Genomic DNA, 17,503 nt, shown 5'->3' on the forward strand with positions numbered 1-17,503 from the left:
CTGCATGATATGAATCTAAAGAAACAACTGTGTCATAATAGCAGTTTTAAAAGTTACCTATATGTCAAAACATTAAATACATTCTGCCTGGAATACACGTATCTTGAAACAAAACTGTTGCATAGTGTTCACCAACTGGTGCACAACCTACTGTAGATGTTCACTCATTGGTTTAAGTGTTCATTGAGATTCAGGCGCTGGTAAAAATATAAAAATATTTTATTAGACATCTACCTTTTACAAACAAAATGTCATTGAACTGGTTCCAGTCAACGACAGCAGCACCAAAACCACCACGAAACACGAATAATGACAAACAGACAGAAGACACATGGTGGGAAAAAGCTTATAAGAACAAGAACTGAAATGATCTTCGGAGTGTTTCTAATGTGCAGAGAGTTGGTCCAGGTTGTCATGGCTGCGGCTGGAGAGGTGGGCCTCCAAAATTTCCCCAAATAAATTTCGTTTCAGCAAGTTGTAGGCCATGGGCAGGAGCTGCTTGATTACCTTGTGAAAATACTGACAGGACAAAAATAAACTAAATCAATAAACACATTTATTCCAAACACCTAACTGCAAAATTACTTTGATGCTTTGTACACAGGAAAGAATATTTGGTTCTGAGTTGGTTTTGAGACTTACATGGGATCCGTAACAGAAGAGGTCTATTCCCAGCTCGTAACCCATTCCATAGTCACACTCATCGTTGGCAAACTGAACAAACGTGATAATCTCCTGGAGAGGTCCAAAGGCTTTGACGCGCTCTTCATCATTCCGCGCGTCAGCAATGGCCTTGCAGATCTTTTTGAGAGCAGCTAGATACAAAAGAGGAAAAAATAACAAGTCATCATGCACAGATAATAACTGAAATAAAATGCACAGAAAATGAATGAATGTCGACTGGTGACAGACTGAGTTCCAATTTAAACTAAATAAAAATAGCTTCAAGGGTCATGCCACTTTTGAGATAAAACTGTTACTTCCAAGTTTTTGGTCCATACAACTGATTACACAAAAATGTACACCACCAAAAACGAATGTGGTACAAGGCACCTTTATTATCACCAATTTATAATGTTATATATATATTTAATCTCACCATCTGTTTCTGGAAGTTCTCTGTATCCTACATCATTCTTGTCTACGGGCACAACGATGCCAGCACCGTGGAACGTCTTTGTAACCACCTGGAGTGAAAACACACAATTGTACACAGTATTGAACTAATACAACTGCACTGACTTCAAGTCGCAGTCAAAGGGACAAAGTAACGTATAAAGTGAAAATCAGTTGAGTTAACAGTGAGTTTGAAAAAACATTATATAATACATAACAACACTATTTGCTGTGAATTACCCTCTTGTCCCTCTGCTTCATGCCTTTGGTTTTCTGCTCTAGAGACAAGCCCAGTGTCTCTGCCCTGTCTCTCAGCTTTGCCTCCAAGTTTCCCAAAGCTTCTCCCCCTGCCTTCTTGTTGCCCCTCTCTTTCCTCTTCCGCAGAAGAAACAGGCTGACACAGGAGAAAACAAAGGAATCAAGTAGGTAAGACACATTCTGCCCTGTTACCACACATGTGAAGACAATAAGGACGAGTATCATAACACCAAACCCTGTTTATGATCACTGATTTGAGCTAAACTTGTAATTTGATCATGTACTAAAATATAGACACAAAGCTGCCACTGGCAGCTGGATAAAACCTATACAGATCGTAATATATGTTAAACATTCGTAATCAGGCAACATAAACTGATTACAAGAATATTAAGTGTTTATGTGTGGTGATAGGTAAATATGTGGTTGTTAGTACTCACAGGACAGCAGCAAACAAGTTGTCCCCCATCTGTGTTATGGTGAAGCCCTTCTTGGCTTCATTCTCCCCAACAAACGAAGGGAGGGAGTCTGGAGTGTCTCTGGTGGACAATAAAATCCAGTGAGAATGAATCACAGCAAATCATATTCATGTTTCTGTAACAACAACCCCTCTCTAACTGGAGCTGGTATGGGAAACTGTTCGTAGGCTAAGTCAAGAGTCCACAAGTGGAAGTTACAAAATTTCAACAATAGCACTGGCTCAGAATAGATTAAACACTAAAGAACTCTGATGTACCTGAAATAGCCGATGTGATGCTGGCTGTCCTCACATCCCTGAAGTAAGGTCTGAAACTCTGGTGGGTCGTAAATGTACCTCCAGTGAAGATGGAAGTTAGGCTGAGGATTCTTTGAGCTTTTGTGAGCTCCAGACAGAATGTCAAACGGACCAACCAGCTGCAAACCCAGAGTTTCTTTCAGTGCACCTTAAAAAAAATAAGAATTACATTAGTCCAAATATTAACTGAACATCACAATTTTCTAGAGGCCAAGATGATGACATCAATTCTTTTGTCTTGGCTGCCCAACAGCTTTCAACATTTTCAACTTACCATCAAAGAACAAAACTGAGTAAAAACAAAAACTTTTTTTTAATAGAATAAATGATTATTGACTTTCATGGGCTGGCAGAGCTCATAACTACCTTAGACAGACCATGAAACTGCTTGTCTGTGCTAAACTGGCAAATACAAAGCCATCATCAAACAAAGACACTTGTGTGAAGACTAGTAATTAGCAGGGATTCTAAGACGATGGGCTAGTACAGAGTATTTTTCCTCACAAACCCTCCATCCAGACCTTTCATTGGCTGAGAATCACTAAAACCAGTGGCTCCATCCTGTTTACTCTACGTCTACACACAGAAGAATTGATTAAATGTCAGATGTACCTTCTGTCCTCTCAGTAGCACTGAAACAAGATCTGCCGGTAGTGTAAAGATCTTACCACGGGGGTCGTCAGGACAAAGCTGCTTGCAGAAATCCCAGAAGTGGTAAAGGTCTTCTGGCATTTGAAGCTTGTACAGTCGCACCATCTCATCGCGTTGCCCTGAATCGACCTTTGACAGCGGCGCGGCGTCGGGCTCGTCACTACGGGCTTTCTTCAGCTCCCCATTCCCTGCACCTGACTCCTAAAAAAAACGTTTCGTAGGAGAAACAGCCACATTGTATTTAAAGTTGACAAGTGTATTTGTTATAGCTAATGCAACAGTACAACATTGCAACAAGCCAACTGGTATTTTGTATCTCCCACTTCATTCATATGATTTGGGGCTGAATATATAAAAACAAATACAAAATTGTGAATAAAACTAATTCTGCAGCATTGCCAACTACAGCTTCCAATATGCGGAAATCAACCCCTCTCTCCGATCGTAATTGCAAGTCAAGTCAGATTTGTTTATATAGTTCGTCGTAACAATTGGAGTTGAGCCAAAGTGATGTAGTCATAGCAAAGGAAAGCATTACAACATGGATACAACTTTCAGACGTTAAGTGAACACAACGTAGAGCGAAAAGGCAGGAAACAGAAATGCAAGGAGATACTGGACGTCAATGGAGTTATGCATGAGCCCTGAGCTTTATGAATGAAGAAGCCTGATGGTCTGTGTTCAATGAACTGTATCTTATAACATGACATGTAACACAAGTTGAGGCTTTAAAAGGTCCAATGTGTAAGACTGATGTGAAAGGGATGTATTTGATGAAATTGAACATAAACTGTTTCCACTACGGTGTCTCATCCAAATTGTCCGAATTGTTGTTTTCTTTACCCTAGAATGGCCCCTTTAAATATAAATACTTTATAATTACATCTTGAGTGGATCCTCTCTACGGAGGCTGCCATGTTTGTTTTACAGTAGCTCAGACTGGACAAACTAAACACCTTTTTATCTGCAGTCTACCCCAGGTTCTCTCTCATGTTTGGAAGGGGAGGATGAGGTGTGTGTGTGTGTGTGGTGGTGGTGGTGGTGGTGGGGGGGGGGGGGGGGGGAATTCAGCTAAAACATGCAACTTCACCACCAAGTTCTACACACTGAACCTTTAAACTTTTCTATAGATCTGTTTCATTAATGTTCAGGCACTGGCTTTAGGTTTAAATGGCAGCAAACCACGACTCATGAAGACGTGTTTTCCTGCAGCAGACCACAGAGAGGCAGACGTGACGCTAGCTCACCACGCTACAACAAATACACTGCTCTGGTTCATTGAACCGTTATGATAAAAACTGCCGATCCAGTGAAGGAGCAGGTCTGCAGGCTGCCATGTTGTCTGAATGCTGCCTACACACGGCGGCTGCAGAAGTCCAGCCCGCAGCGGGGAACACAGGCTGCTCTCTCCCGACACCGAGGCTCGGCGGCCCGCGGCGCTTCCGTCTGATAACCCCGGGTTTTCAAATGGACATCCCCGCGACCCCACCAAGCAGAGAGCCATTACCTGACTGGATCTGGGTTTTCTTTTCGCGCGCCCTGTCATGTTTCTTCCTCTTGTCCTCGCGTCCGCCTCTTCTTCTGCAGGTTGGGAGGCCGCGGCACCCGGGCCAGGTTAAAGCGCTCCACCGCCCCCCAGAGGCAGGGGTTCCTAACTGCACAATTGAAGAATCCTTTTTCCTTATCAGTTTACACATTTCATGTGACCCTCCTGTGATTTAATTTAACCCACTGGACAGAATCCACAGACAGAAGAAATCAGTAAATGAATGCTGCATTTCTATAATAAACCCAAAAAATTGACCACATCACTCCTGTTTTAGAATCCTCACATTGGCGGGTGGTTTATTTTAGGACTGATATACAATACAATTCATTGTTATTATTACTATAAAAAACAGGCATGGACTTGCCACTCCCTATGTGTGGACCTTCTATCTTCCTACGAGCCAGCACACAGGGGCTGATGCTTAGTTTACTTTAGTTGTGTGGAAGAAAACGTTAGGACAGTCAAGTTAGTAGCTTGTAGCCTTTTCTTTTCTGGTACTTTGGAAGGTTGTGTGGACTGAAAATAAAGCACAGTATACAACTTGATTAGAAATAAGTCCAAATCTGTTATTAGCATATACATGAAAATTACGATAAAAAAGTCTGCTAAGAAAATCAGAACACACAAAAAAAAAGCCATCAAAAAATGTACAAAGCTTTTTAAAACCACACTGGTTCTATAAATGACTGAAATACCTTTTCTGATGACGTGCTATAACGTTTATGAAGGGTCATTCTGAAACTCTGACCACCAACACTTAGTCATAATGACAACTAACCCCCAAAACTGCAGACAAGGTTTGCAGCAATACTTTGATGCAGTACAGAGCATTAATCTGAAAGTACATGCTGTAAATGTGTAGTGTGCTTTTACTAGCAGGATCTGGAATTGACATGAAATTTCTTCTACAATTTTGAAGATTTTCTGGCTGACACAGACTCTGAGCCCTGATCATGAACATTACAAAGCCTTAGAGTCAAGTTAACGATGATTCCTATTAGAAACAACAGCACATTGGTTGATCTCAGCACAAATTTCCCCTCTGAATGCAACAAAGTTTGTATTTAAAAAATGAAACAACGCTAGATCCTGATTTGATAATATGTGAACATATTAATTAAGATTTTTAAATCTGGATAAACATTTACAAATTTACAAAACTAGGCATTTACAAGTGTAAATATGTTTCACAAAACTATTACAAAAAATTTAGATATTAAATAATGACTCTCCTTGTGCCATCATTTAAAAATGTAAAAATAGATCAATGCGAGATTTATCACTGTTGACAGACCTTTTTTTGGAACATAATTACAGCGTATATGACAATAGTCAAGATATTTGTATAACCCAATAACATATTCGACACTGAGTCAATTTTTAGTCCGAGACATTTGCTTCTAAAGAAAAAACTCTCCCTCTTCTGTCTGCCCTCTATTCTTCGGGCTGCGTCTCTTCCCACTGTGTGTATGAGTTTCCAGGCTCACTACACTTTTCACTGTTTTCTTCCTCTGCTTCCTCAGCCAGATGCAGCCAGTTTTCTCTGTTTTTCTCACAGCCGCTCAGCAGCGGGGTGCAGTTGTCAAACAGTCCAGACACAGCCTGAGAACGACATACAGACGACACACAAAACATGAGAGAGAGGCAAACATAGTGATGATTGAGGTACAAAAAAAGGAGATTAGAAGAGAGGATAAAAGATTAAGGGAAATGTTGGAACACACCTTGTAGAGTGGATAGCAAATCTCATCGATGTATTCAACTTGCATGTATGGCAGACGAGTGCTGTTTTCTCTGTTCATTATTTCCTGGTGAGAAGAGAGGGTAAACTTGCTGTTAGAGTATAAATATTTAAAATTAGGCTAGATTAATTTTCTATAAACTAGGGTAATATCCTTTACCAATTTTACCTTTTTATTTTACATTAAACCTCTCAATCTAAACTTTACTGTAACAATGAAAAAAAAGTCAGTCCGATTTATTACACAGAATAAATATCGGCAAAGATATTACAAGTTCACTAAATGTACTCTGATAAAAGAAATTTCAGGCAAATTATATTAAAACATTTTAAAACCCTATTCAATGAAATTGAAGAACGACGTCAAGTACGACAAATGTGAAGGAATATCAGATTCCCAGAATAACTTTAACCTCCCTATGATTAAAGATAGTGTGACAAAATGGCAGTTATCACTTCCACGTTGATCTGTATCATTAGAAGACATCACATCGAGACATACACACTATGCCTGCTGCAAAAATAAAAATCCTTTTTTATAACTGATGGAAGAAGCATGAAACTTACATAAAAAAAAAAACTTAAGGACTCTCTAACGTGCATCAGGAAGGGAAACATTTCAGTTTTAGGATGAATCTGATGAAAAGTGCGAGTGAAATAATTTGTTAGTCAAAACAAATAACAGATGTTTTATTTTAGATAAGCATTTTCTATTGACACTCACTTAAAAACGAAAGCTCCCTGATCTGACCGTGTGTCAGCAAGATGCAGGAGCTCAAGAATAAACTTACAATTGGTTCAATTTTGAACTCTTCTCTTTCTTTGTCCCCCTGCGCAAAGAACTCCATGGCAACCAGGTCGGCAATCTGTTTCAGAGGAGGAGAGACGGTGAGGTCCGGATGAACTGAGTGATGAGGTGTGGAGTTTATATGCAATGAGACCTACCCTCTTTTGTTCGGGCCAAGGCTTAGTGATGGCAGAGAGGTCACTGGCTGTCATTAACATGGACCTGCGAGAGCAATACACATCTTAGCAGCACGTCCTCATCACTAACATCATTATGGTATGTCCCTGATTTGATGTCACTCTCACCCCAGCAGCTCTCTCTGTTTCTCACTCTTCCAGCTCACTCTGCTTTTCTTAGCAAGAGAAAAGAACTCGTCCCTTCTCCTAAACACACAGCCACAAAGAAAAATGGGAGTTAAAACAAGACTTGGACGACACAGGACCTCCAGCTGCTCTGACATCTGATCTCTTAACTCACTCCATGTACACGGTGAGGTTGATGGCGAGGATCGCCCTCTTGATCGTGTGAAGAGCAGTTTTGTGGTTTTCTGTGGAGAGGCCACTGAGGATCTGACTCCCCTGCAGGAGGAGGAGAGACACAGAGTGCAAGGAAGTGACATTCAGACTTCGTGATCAGCAGATACATGCAGGAAGAGTCAGACATAAACACAGTCTATCTGAAAAAAGAACAAACACTGTGACACAATAAGAATTGTTTAAAAGAGCTTTCTCTCAGGAGTGTCAGGGACTAAGGGAAAAGAGACAGAAATTATATATATATAGGTAGTAGTGGCTTGAGGCAAACATAAGAGGTGCTTCAGAATGAACTAATCGATGTCTATGGATGGATGAGGTCTTACAGCATTGTTCAGGATGAAGAGGCACAAGTTGTAGTGGTGGTTCTCAAGGGAAGAGTGTCCATAGAGCTGAGCTAAAGGCTGCTGACTCCTGAGAGATAGAGAGAAATCATACGGGTATAAGAAGGCAGTGGCTGACATTTGATAAAAAAGAAGCTTTACAATACATAGAAATGAATAGAAATAACTTTATTAGTTGTGATGCAAAATAATTCCATAAGAAATTGATAAATGTACCTTTCTATATAGGAGTTACTGACTCCCCTGTGGTCGAGGTCGTGATTGAGAGTGGCGATCATCAGCGCTAAGATCTCCAGACGGGAAAAGATAGTCTGTGAGAGAAACAAACACGGAGATGGACAGAGTGAAGCTACTGTTTCCCTGATTCTCGACATGAAAGTCTGTTTATTACCTCAGCCAGGAAGTTATGTTTTAGTCTGTTGGATTACACAAAAACTACAGAATGGTTTAACTTGACGGAAGGATCCAGAGATTATTATAACTTTCCTTATTATTGCCAGACATTTTTTTGTTGATTACGAGAATAATTCATGAATCTTGCATACAAAATTTGGCATATTTAGGGGACTGATTTCTGGACGTGTATCTTAATGGTGATATGTGCCCTTCTAGTTGGGTAAATACCTTTATTCAAAGAAACATAGAACTGAGGGACAACACCTAAGTTTCAGCACAGTAGACCTGGAAGAGAGTATCTGAGTAGTAGATCTCTTAAATTAGACTGACAGAGGGCGATCAAGGGAATATGTCCACTGAGGTGTAAGTAAGTAGTAAAAGAGGTGATGTCTTCAGATGGTTCTAGAAAATAGATGGATAGAGCTCTAAATGCAGGCATAAGTGACCTTTACCACTTCAATACTTAAATATAACAATTTATGATTATACAAAAGAAAATAGTTGTTATTATTTACAATTCAAAAAAGATAGAAATACCCAATTGGTCTATCAAGTTATAGTCAGTCCAACTACTTAATTAAAGCAAACAGGAGGGACTGACTAGTTTCACTGCGTTATAAATCACGATCAGAGTTAATCATGTACTGCCACTACTGTACTGCAGAGAGAAGCTAAAATATGTGAGCAGCACAGGTCAGCTAAAGCTGGTGTGTCATCTCCACTGACAGCAGTTAAGAGGTTTTTGCAAAAGCCTTAAAATTAATCCGCTCCGAAATAATTCTGAGGCCTGGTGTCCTGCAGAAACCCGGCAGTCCTCGAATCACTCCCTTGACCTCAGGATAGCTGAACTTGAAGAATTTAAAACAGACGAGACTCAGAAGAAGGCATAGGCTTCTGAACCAGTCACACATGGAGGACTGTCAGCACAGTCACTCTGGTTTATAAGACTTGGTCAGGTTGTCAATAGGTGAAACAGCGGCGGGAATTTACGATGTCTATTGAGCCATAAGAATGGTAACAGGTCAACAAGACATCCCGCCCCCAAATTAATTCAACAGGAGGATGGAGCTGTCAGTCAATCCCACAAAGTCCTTAGAAGTGGTAGAAAATTAAAAGAGCAGAATATTTCCAGGAGTGGTTTTCTTTGCTATGGATAGCTGTTGTACGTGATCCTAGAGACAAACACATGCACACGCTGACCTGGAGCTGCTCTGTGGCCATCAGCATAGCAAACATGCTCTGTGCAGTGCTCAGCGCATGGTTCCAGTTGTGATAAGGCACGTTGTTTCGATAACCACGCCTCACGGTCAAGACCCACTGGCACAGACTCTAAGGGAAAGACACACACTCTAAATTTGTGTATTAAGGGATCAGTTGAAACGATTGTAATACATTTTCTGGTGTAATTTGGCATCAGATAATGCAAAATTCCCCAAAATGTGGGAAATATCGGAATAGTACTTTTCACAGAGGCAGGTCAAAACTAAAAACAATCTCTTATCCATTTTCAGGCGGTATGGTTAAACAATGAATCAAATATTCGATATATCATAAGTATTAGACGGTCAGTTACCTTATAATCAATGTTAAAGTCCTGCACTAATTTGAGGTCCAGGAACATACGAACGGTGGCCTGTGTGCTCAGCTCCTCTGGCAGAGCAAAGTGGGAGAAATGGAAGTCTAGTATGTGCAGCGACTCAGCAGAAGGAATGGAGACCTCCTAAAAACAGAAAAACAGAAAAACAGAAAAGGCTGTGATGATACTTGAACATCAAACCACTCACAATTACATGTACAAGTGCAGGACAACTTGTATAACTACATCCAGAGCCGGGAATAAAACTGAAAATACACCACTGCTCCCCCCCCCCTCCTGCCCACACAAAATAGATTCCAAGGGAGGATGATACCTTCACCTTGGCTACTCGCAGGCAGCAATAGCAGCAAACAAAGAGGTTTAAGTTGGTAAGGCATTAACTGTACTTTGGCATTGATGCCCGGTAATCTGACCAGCTGAATACACTGCAGTGGCGATAACAAGGCTAACGACAGGATGACAAAGAAGGGAGACAACCAGTTACAGTTTAAGTCCCTCCACATGTTCAAGATATATTGTTTTCAAAGTAATATCCTTTACCTTTGAAAACTTAATCTTTGAGTCCAAGTGACCACTGAGCAAAATATGAAGAAATTTCCTGAGAGCAGACTAGAGATTCAACGTTCAAGGGGCAAAAATAATGTTTCGTGAGGCCTTGAACTTTGACCATCGACCACCAAAACCTTATCAGTTCATCTTGAATGTGTTTTGAAAGGTCTCAGCGAAGTGGACCTTTGACCACTACAATCAAAAGGGTTTATCCTCGACTCCAACTGAACGTTTCTTCCAAAGAGGAAAAAAAATCCCCTCAAGGCGTTCTAGAGATATCGTGTTCACGATGGAACATTTGGAGAAGCAGACAACCCAGAAACATAATACCAGAGGCATTAGAAGAGATAGGTGGTTAGAGGGAGACTCATTTATGTATCTGTTGTGACACTGCTGAAGCACAGACAGCCGAGAAGGAGAATCACCTGCAATGCCTGGATTTCCTGTTCGGCTGCAGTGATGTGGTAGGCAAGAACCTGCAGGGAGAAGAGTGAACACACAGACTGTAACTTTTTACCAACACATGAAAAGGTTCCTATGACTCTAAGGATAAAAGATATGAGGTAATAAGGTGAGGCAGTTTTCCCACCTCCTGTGTGACCTCTATGCTGGCCCTTCGCTCCTCTTTGATCTGCACGGCCTGAGCATACTGCAGAGCCAGGCCACAGTACACTGCCAGGTCCTCCAATAGACGCTCATCGTATTTGTTGAAGGCTTCCATGTCATCGGAGTCCCTGCTGCATTTGTTCATCAGCTGGCACACCGCTGAGTGATAAGAGAGAAAGAGTTTTAAGAGGTTGCACATCTTTAGTCTTTGGATCATCTCATATGCATATAACAGCGGCGTGGTAGCACAGGATAGATAAGACTATAGGCCTAGTTTAATCTAAGGGTTAAATTACATCCCTGCCTTGTAGTCCTGATCACACTGAATAGTAAATTGCATATAAACAACAGCATCTAGTATATTTACTGTAACCATAGACTGTATATAAAGATAAACGATGCATCTCAAATTCCTCCCACGATGCAGGAATGATTAAATTATAATCTCCCGGATGTGAACGTTGCCATCTTGCGCATTTGGAGCCACTGTCTGCGCAGTGGAGATCAGGGTGTGGAGCCGTGCTGCCGATACACACACCCAATAGCAAGTCGGTCTCAGCTGTCAATCATGACCTTTCCCCCAGTTTTTATACCATTAAATAACTAAATAAAACCATTAAATAACTATATAAAACCATTAAATAACTAAATAAAACCAGAATTTACCAGAAAACACTTAAATGGGATAAGAATTACAGTAGAGTTTATAACCCATAATACTGTGGCCGGCCACTAGGTGGCGACTTTAAGGCTTTGGCCTCACTTAGAAGGAGCTTTCATGCCTCCATCTTTGTGAACATTATATGATTATAAGGCACTTGAACGATGGTAATAATGTGTTTTATAAGAGGCATATATGTGTACAATAATAAGTTCAATGATGAGTAATTCATTGCTGTAAAATAACTGTTGCCATGAAAGCGCGTGACTTACCGATAACATTTTCAGACCTCTCATTTCTGACAGGACAACAGATCAGACTCTTTACTGATCCTTCAGAGCCCTCAGACATGGTAAGTGTTTCCATGGTGACCAGAGTTCGGAGGGCATACGATGGATCGACAACGCTGATGTCCCGCTCCCTGAAAAATATTGTGGAAGTGCTTTACGACATGTAACGTCAACTAATATAACATATTTGTTCATGTTGGAGGATGAGTGTGGGCAGTACATTCTGTAGACCTGGCAGGTTGATCCCAGCTCCTCACACTCCAGGTGGATCACACGTGAGAACAAGATCTGAAGCAACACCAGCAGAGGAAGTCAGGAAATATCTGATGCATGCATCAATAAACAATACCAGCAATCTTACACCTCTTCACCTCGTCCTCGATGACTGAGGTTTGCTCTCTGGGGATGAAGATGGTGCAGTACTGAGCATGTGTGAAGGGCATGATGGTGGCCGCCATCTTACTCAGCAGAACCTCAAAGGAATGATGCTCCTTTGACAACACCTGTGCCATCTCGATCAAGGCCTGACACACAAGCATACAATTCTGTTCATCAGTGTATACAGTAAAATACAGCACACCCTGACAGGGGTATATCTTATATGTTAATCTTATAGCTTAGGATGTGACCACAGTAGTATGCAGGAGCATACTGAGGGTTTATAATTTTACCTGACTGCGTTTGGCCTCCTGTCTTGAGCTCTCGTACAGCTGGACATTATCCAAGACCATCCCCAATACATCCATGTGATTTGACAGCACCTGGCCAATCAAATTCAAATGTAAGATTTTCATAATAATGTGTGGTTCTGTTTTAAATAAGAGACCATCTAAGTCCTCACCTTCTCATCCATGTTAGTAAAAGCAGAAATGTGCCCATCTTCAAAACTTCTCTTGTTGATCATGACCACAACACCTACCACCTTTAAACAATGAATATATATTTAGTCAGAGATGCGAATAAATATGTCTCACAAACCTACACACACACAAACTCACACACACTGAGATAAACTATACCTCTCCCCTGTGGTTCTTGATCGGCACACTTAGAACAGTCCTGATCTGAACGTCTGATGGTTGATCTTCATCTAAATCGAACTTAGGGAACTGAGGAGGTAATCAGAAAACATAAGAGATATGAAAGACGTGTAAAAGGAAATAGAAATAAACTGAGTAGAGTGTCCTTAATCTTCTTGATCAAAGTTGATTATTAGTTTGTCACATCTGGCCAGGAATACCCACATTTCCTAATAACCTTGATGACCCAAAGGTTATTAGGAACAACCCATCCACACCCATACAGATGGAGGATTACCCTACTCTGCACAGGGCTGCCAGTGATTCCTAATCACATTGGTGGTGAGGAAGAGGAGGGGTGGTGTGGGCAACTTCTTAAAGTCCTTTAATGAGCTGTGCTATCTTCCCTTTGTGTGCGGGTGTGTGCATATGCGTGTGTGTGTGTGTGTGTGTGTGTGTGTGTGTGTGTGTGTGTGAGGGAAGGACACACTTCAGCCGAGTACAGGACATCTCAAAAATCAAAGGTTAATCTCTGGAAGAAGTTGCTAATAGGATTAGAAGTAGGTGCATCATCTGGGATTCCCTTACACACACCCTCACACAGCATGAATAAACATGTCATAATCTAAAACCAGGTAATCAGGGAACAGGATTTATGGAACGGTCCTCTGGCCTAAAATACCTGCAGCTGGTAGCTAAAAGTTTTGTCATGTGTAAAAACGTGTGGGTTGCATGTCTAAAAAAGCTTATTACAAAGTGCAGAGTCATGAAAACAACTACCTCTGATGTGTCTTTCAGGTTCATTGGAGACCCTGTAGCCAGTACACATCCCATGATACCCCTCAGCAGCTCCAGGTAGTTGTGGCTGAAGATGTTGACATGGCCCAGGCACTCCAGTGCTGTCGGGGCAATCACCTCCACTAAGGTGCTCCTTCCACCGCCGTCTTTCTTTACTAGAGAGAGGCAGCTGCTCTCAGCTGCCAGTATCCCCCTGACGTGCAGGACAGCCCTCTGGCAGAGCTCCGCCACAGAACCTATCCAACTGAGACCTCCTGTCAGGAGCTCCATCATCCATGGGCAACCCTCACCATGGCCACAGGCTGCGGTGTTTGCAGCGGTAGGCCGCAGAAGATGAGACGGTGCATGGGACAGGTCAGGAGAGCCAGGGCAAATGGGAGAAAGAGGTCGACAAGGAGGAAAAGAGAAACGGGAAGAACCAGGAAAACAAGGCGAGTGCGTGGCCAGAACATCTGGACTGAAAGGATCCTTCCAGTCAGGCGTAGAGCAGGCGAGGGTTTTTAGCCGGTCGGATACAGATGAGATGTTCGTGTGAGAGAAGGGAAGTGGAGACGAAGCTCCGCTGTGATGGGCCTTCAGGAGCTGGTCAGAGTGATCAGAGGTGCTTCTGGGAAGCGTGGGCACCATTGGAGACTGTGGAACACTGACCCTGAAGTCGCACACAAGACGGATTACATGACTGACTTGATGTGACAGTGGACATCAGAAGATACAGAATACTTTTGTGGAAATAACATTTAGTGTACAGGGAAGGATGTGAAGGTGCGGACAGGTGGTTCTGGACCACCACATCTTGGGAATAAAAGAGTTGTCCCCTCAATATCATTGCAAACAGAACTATATATCTTTAAACTGTTTAATAATATGCAATCCAAGTAGTTGTGTTGCAGATGCTAAATAAATCCTTTTTCAAGTTTGGGCAGCACCTAATGTTTATCAAGTTTGGATGTGCATGCTTTCCAAACTACATTATCTTTTGTAGATGGTTATGTAGTAATAGTGTATTCAGTTTACAAATACAAATATATACTGTACAAATGCGTCTACAACAGTACTTTGAGTGGGACCTTTTGTGTCCCCATTTGAAAATGTCTGTTTAATGCCCCCAGCAAGGAGATGAAATATACGCCCCTGTTCGTGCATTGCTTCATATTCCTAAATTGATTATATTCCATCAATCATTGAAAGCCAAATTTAACATAACAGCAATAGACCATATGACTTTTCAAATGTAGGGAATCTATAGTGGTGTTTTAATATCTTACGCTGAAGCTCTGCGTAGAAAGTAGGCCCTGGTAAAGTCAGAGTGGTCATCCAGCCAGGCCTCCACCCGGTCCCGGGTCATACGGTCTCCAAACCTGCGCGTCTTGGAGCGAGGGCTCCACAGAGGAGAGAAGAACCAGCCCATGTCTTTGCTCATCGGCAGCTCCGGCGCTGTCTCCCTGCGGCAGGACTCCTCTCGTGTCCCGGGAGTCTCCCTGTCCGGCTCCAAGGACTCCTGCGCCTCAGACTGTAAACAAGGCATCGCCTCTCTCAGGTGGACAGAGACCAAACAGAGGATCGTTCAAAGTCTGTTGAGTTGTGCACGAAACACCTGTTTGAACCTTGTGAGGAGTCCGACTGAAGGGAAGACATGGAGGAGCCCATGGAAACTATTGCGTAAAGGTAATCCCCTGAACTCTGTTTAGATAACATGCAGCCTCAAGTTCATTAGTTAAAGGAAACCGATTACATGATGAATGGCTCTGGTCCAAACTGTAAAGGCTAAACTCCTCTGGTCAGTTCTGCTGCAAGTAGTTCATATATCACAGACTACAAGCTAATAGTGATATGCTGGAGTGATGCACATTTTATTTGTGCTATATTCATCTGTTAAGAAATTATATCACAACATTAGCAATATATCCTCTGTGAGCAGGGGTGGACTGGGACAAAAATTCAGCCCTGGCATTGTCTGTCCAGACCAGCCCACTACATTATCAACAGACACCACATAGAAGTCCACAAATCTCGCGGCGTCTTCTCTCATGCATACTACTGTTACCACCTAGCTCAAAGATGGCAACAAGAAGGGAGGCCACACACAAACCTCTCAAGCCAAAAGTAAATTTATTTAACTCCAAATCAAGATAGCTCTAACTACGTAGTGGGATGTGTAAAATATGTTACGCGTCAGTGGTGTTAACAGTGTTTGGATGTGTGAAAATAAGGTGTGATGTATGTTGTAAAGTGCAGAAGCAAAGAAAAACAAAGGCTGAGGGCCCCATGCCCCTGGAAGCAGCCTTTAGATCTGCAGCTGAAGCCCAGCCCAAAAGGGCAGGCCCAGGGTGACGCCCCTGCCAGCTCTACCTGTGTCTGGAAAACAACTCCTCAGGCTCTCACATGTCAAGTGGTCGACCTGAAAAGGACATGGATACATTATAATGTCTCTAATCATCACAAATTAAGTATGATTTCATAAAACATAAAAGATGATAAACTCACCAGACTAGAGGAGACTCAACAGACAAACTTTGGTACAGTGAAGGCAGATAGTGGAGGCAGACAGAGAGCAAGTCCTCGAACATGGACAGAGGGGGAACAACTCCTCAGGCTCTCACATGTCAAGTGGTCAACCGGAGAAGGACATGGATACATTATAATGTCTGAAAAATAAAAAAAATGTTTTCCTCTCTCCTGAACCTAGAGTTGAGAACTTTTTGGATGTGTGTTTCTTTTAAAACCTTTTGAAAATTATTATAATTATGAAGTATGAATTTATACATTAAAAAATACATGATAAACTTACCAAATTCTAACAGTGGTCCCAAATGTCCACATATAAAACAGAGGGAGAACGACTCCTCAAATATATCACAACAACCTGTAATAATTGATCATTTAGTGTACATGATCACACCATTAAGGATCAACACATAACTCTCATCTCTATTTACAGCTCAGAACGTTTACTGGTGCTATGGCAACAGTAAACGACGTTAGCAACTCTTAGCTAGCTTAGCTAAATCATCTGAACAATAATAACCCATAATATCACAATTCGGCATATTAAAACAAAATCAAAAACGTTTTCTACTTTGTTTGGACATGTCTCAAAAATGTTACTTACCATGTCTGCCTCCACTCGCTCATCATGGTCGAGTCCTCCTCGCTCGTCTCCCGGCGCACCTGCTGCTGCTGGGCTGGTGAACCCGGCACCAAATAGGTCCGTCAGTTTGGCACATGTAGCAGCCTCCACCTCCAGAGACTTCAGCTTTTTTTCCCGATGCTTCTCAGCGCCACCCGGGCGTTTTTAACTCTTATTATCCATTTTAAGTTTCTGTCTCAGCAGCAGCCCGTCCCGCGACTCCCCCCGCCAATGCCATGAGGTCCCGCCCCACCCTGGTTTGTGTTGTGATTGACAGCACTGTCAGGGCTCTCTGAGCCTGTTAGCCCATGATTGATTGACAATGACAAACAATAGACCAATAATATGTGTCGATGCTGGCAACACACTGCTAGCCCTCTGTAGCCAATTGGCCGGCCCAATTGGAGGGAATTTAGAGAAAACAAAAAAAAAACAAAAAACATAGCGGACCAGACCGGCCCACATTGGGTCAACGGCCCACCGGGACGATGCCCGGTATGCCAGATGGCCCGTCTTCCCCTGTCTGTGAGGAAATTAAACACATATGCAATTCGATAATAACATGCACAAACCTTTCAGCACAAAACACAAGCAGTTTACAAACAACAGTACAATAACATTGTCATAAATACACAGCCTATAGTGCCACTATGAGTTACATACTGTGAATAATGTGCTCAAAATAATAATACAAAATCTACTTTAC

The 17,503-nt window shown here is 42.0% G+C and overlaps 2 protein-coding genes across 2 annotated transcripts; both read right to left on the bottom strand.

The window, feature by feature from the left end:
- Positions 1-201: 201 nt before the first annotated feature.
- On the bottom strand, positions 202-4,443 carry LOC128436876 (histone PARylation factor 1). The gene is made up of 8 exons (XM_053418780.1): positions 4,308-4,443; positions 2,818-3,001; positions 2,111-2,297; positions 1,815-1,913; positions 1,357-1,510; positions 1,100-1,187; positions 643-815; positions 202-519 (listed from the first exon to the last, which is right to left on the bottom strand). Exons 1-8 carry the CDS (start codon positions 4,344-4,346, stop codon positions 385-387), a joined length of 1,059 nt encoding a protein of 352 aa, XP_053274755.1. The 5' UTR covers positions 4,347-4,443; the 3' UTR covers positions 202-384.
- Positions 4,444-5,749: 1,306 nt separating this feature from the next.
- LOC128430866 (cGMP-specific 3',5'-cyclic phosphodiesterase-like) lies at positions 5,750-15,195 on the bottom strand. The gene is given in 21 exon segments (XM_053416970.1): positions 5,750-5,843; positions 5,845-5,951; positions 6,074-6,157; positions 6,882-6,956; positions 7,036-7,099; positions 7,183-7,260; positions 7,355-7,455; positions 7,737-7,824; positions 7,971-8,065; positions 9,351-9,479; positions 9,724-9,870; positions 10,722-10,772; positions 10,886-11,061; positions 11,836-11,984; positions 12,074-12,141; positions 12,225-12,377; positions 12,525-12,614; positions 12,695-12,775; positions 12,873-12,962; positions 13,653-14,319; positions 14,936-15,195. Coding segments are annotated over 21 exon segments (2,847 nt in total).
- Positions 15,196-17,503: the final 2,308 nt, after the last annotated feature.

This window comes from Pleuronectes platessa, chromosome 3, assembly GCF_947347685.1.
Source record: "Pleuronectes platessa chromosome 3, fPlePla1.1, whole genome shotgun sequence".
NCBI lineage: Eukaryota > Metazoa > Chordata > Actinopteri > Pleuronectiformes > Pleuronectidae > Pleuronectes > Pleuronectes platessa.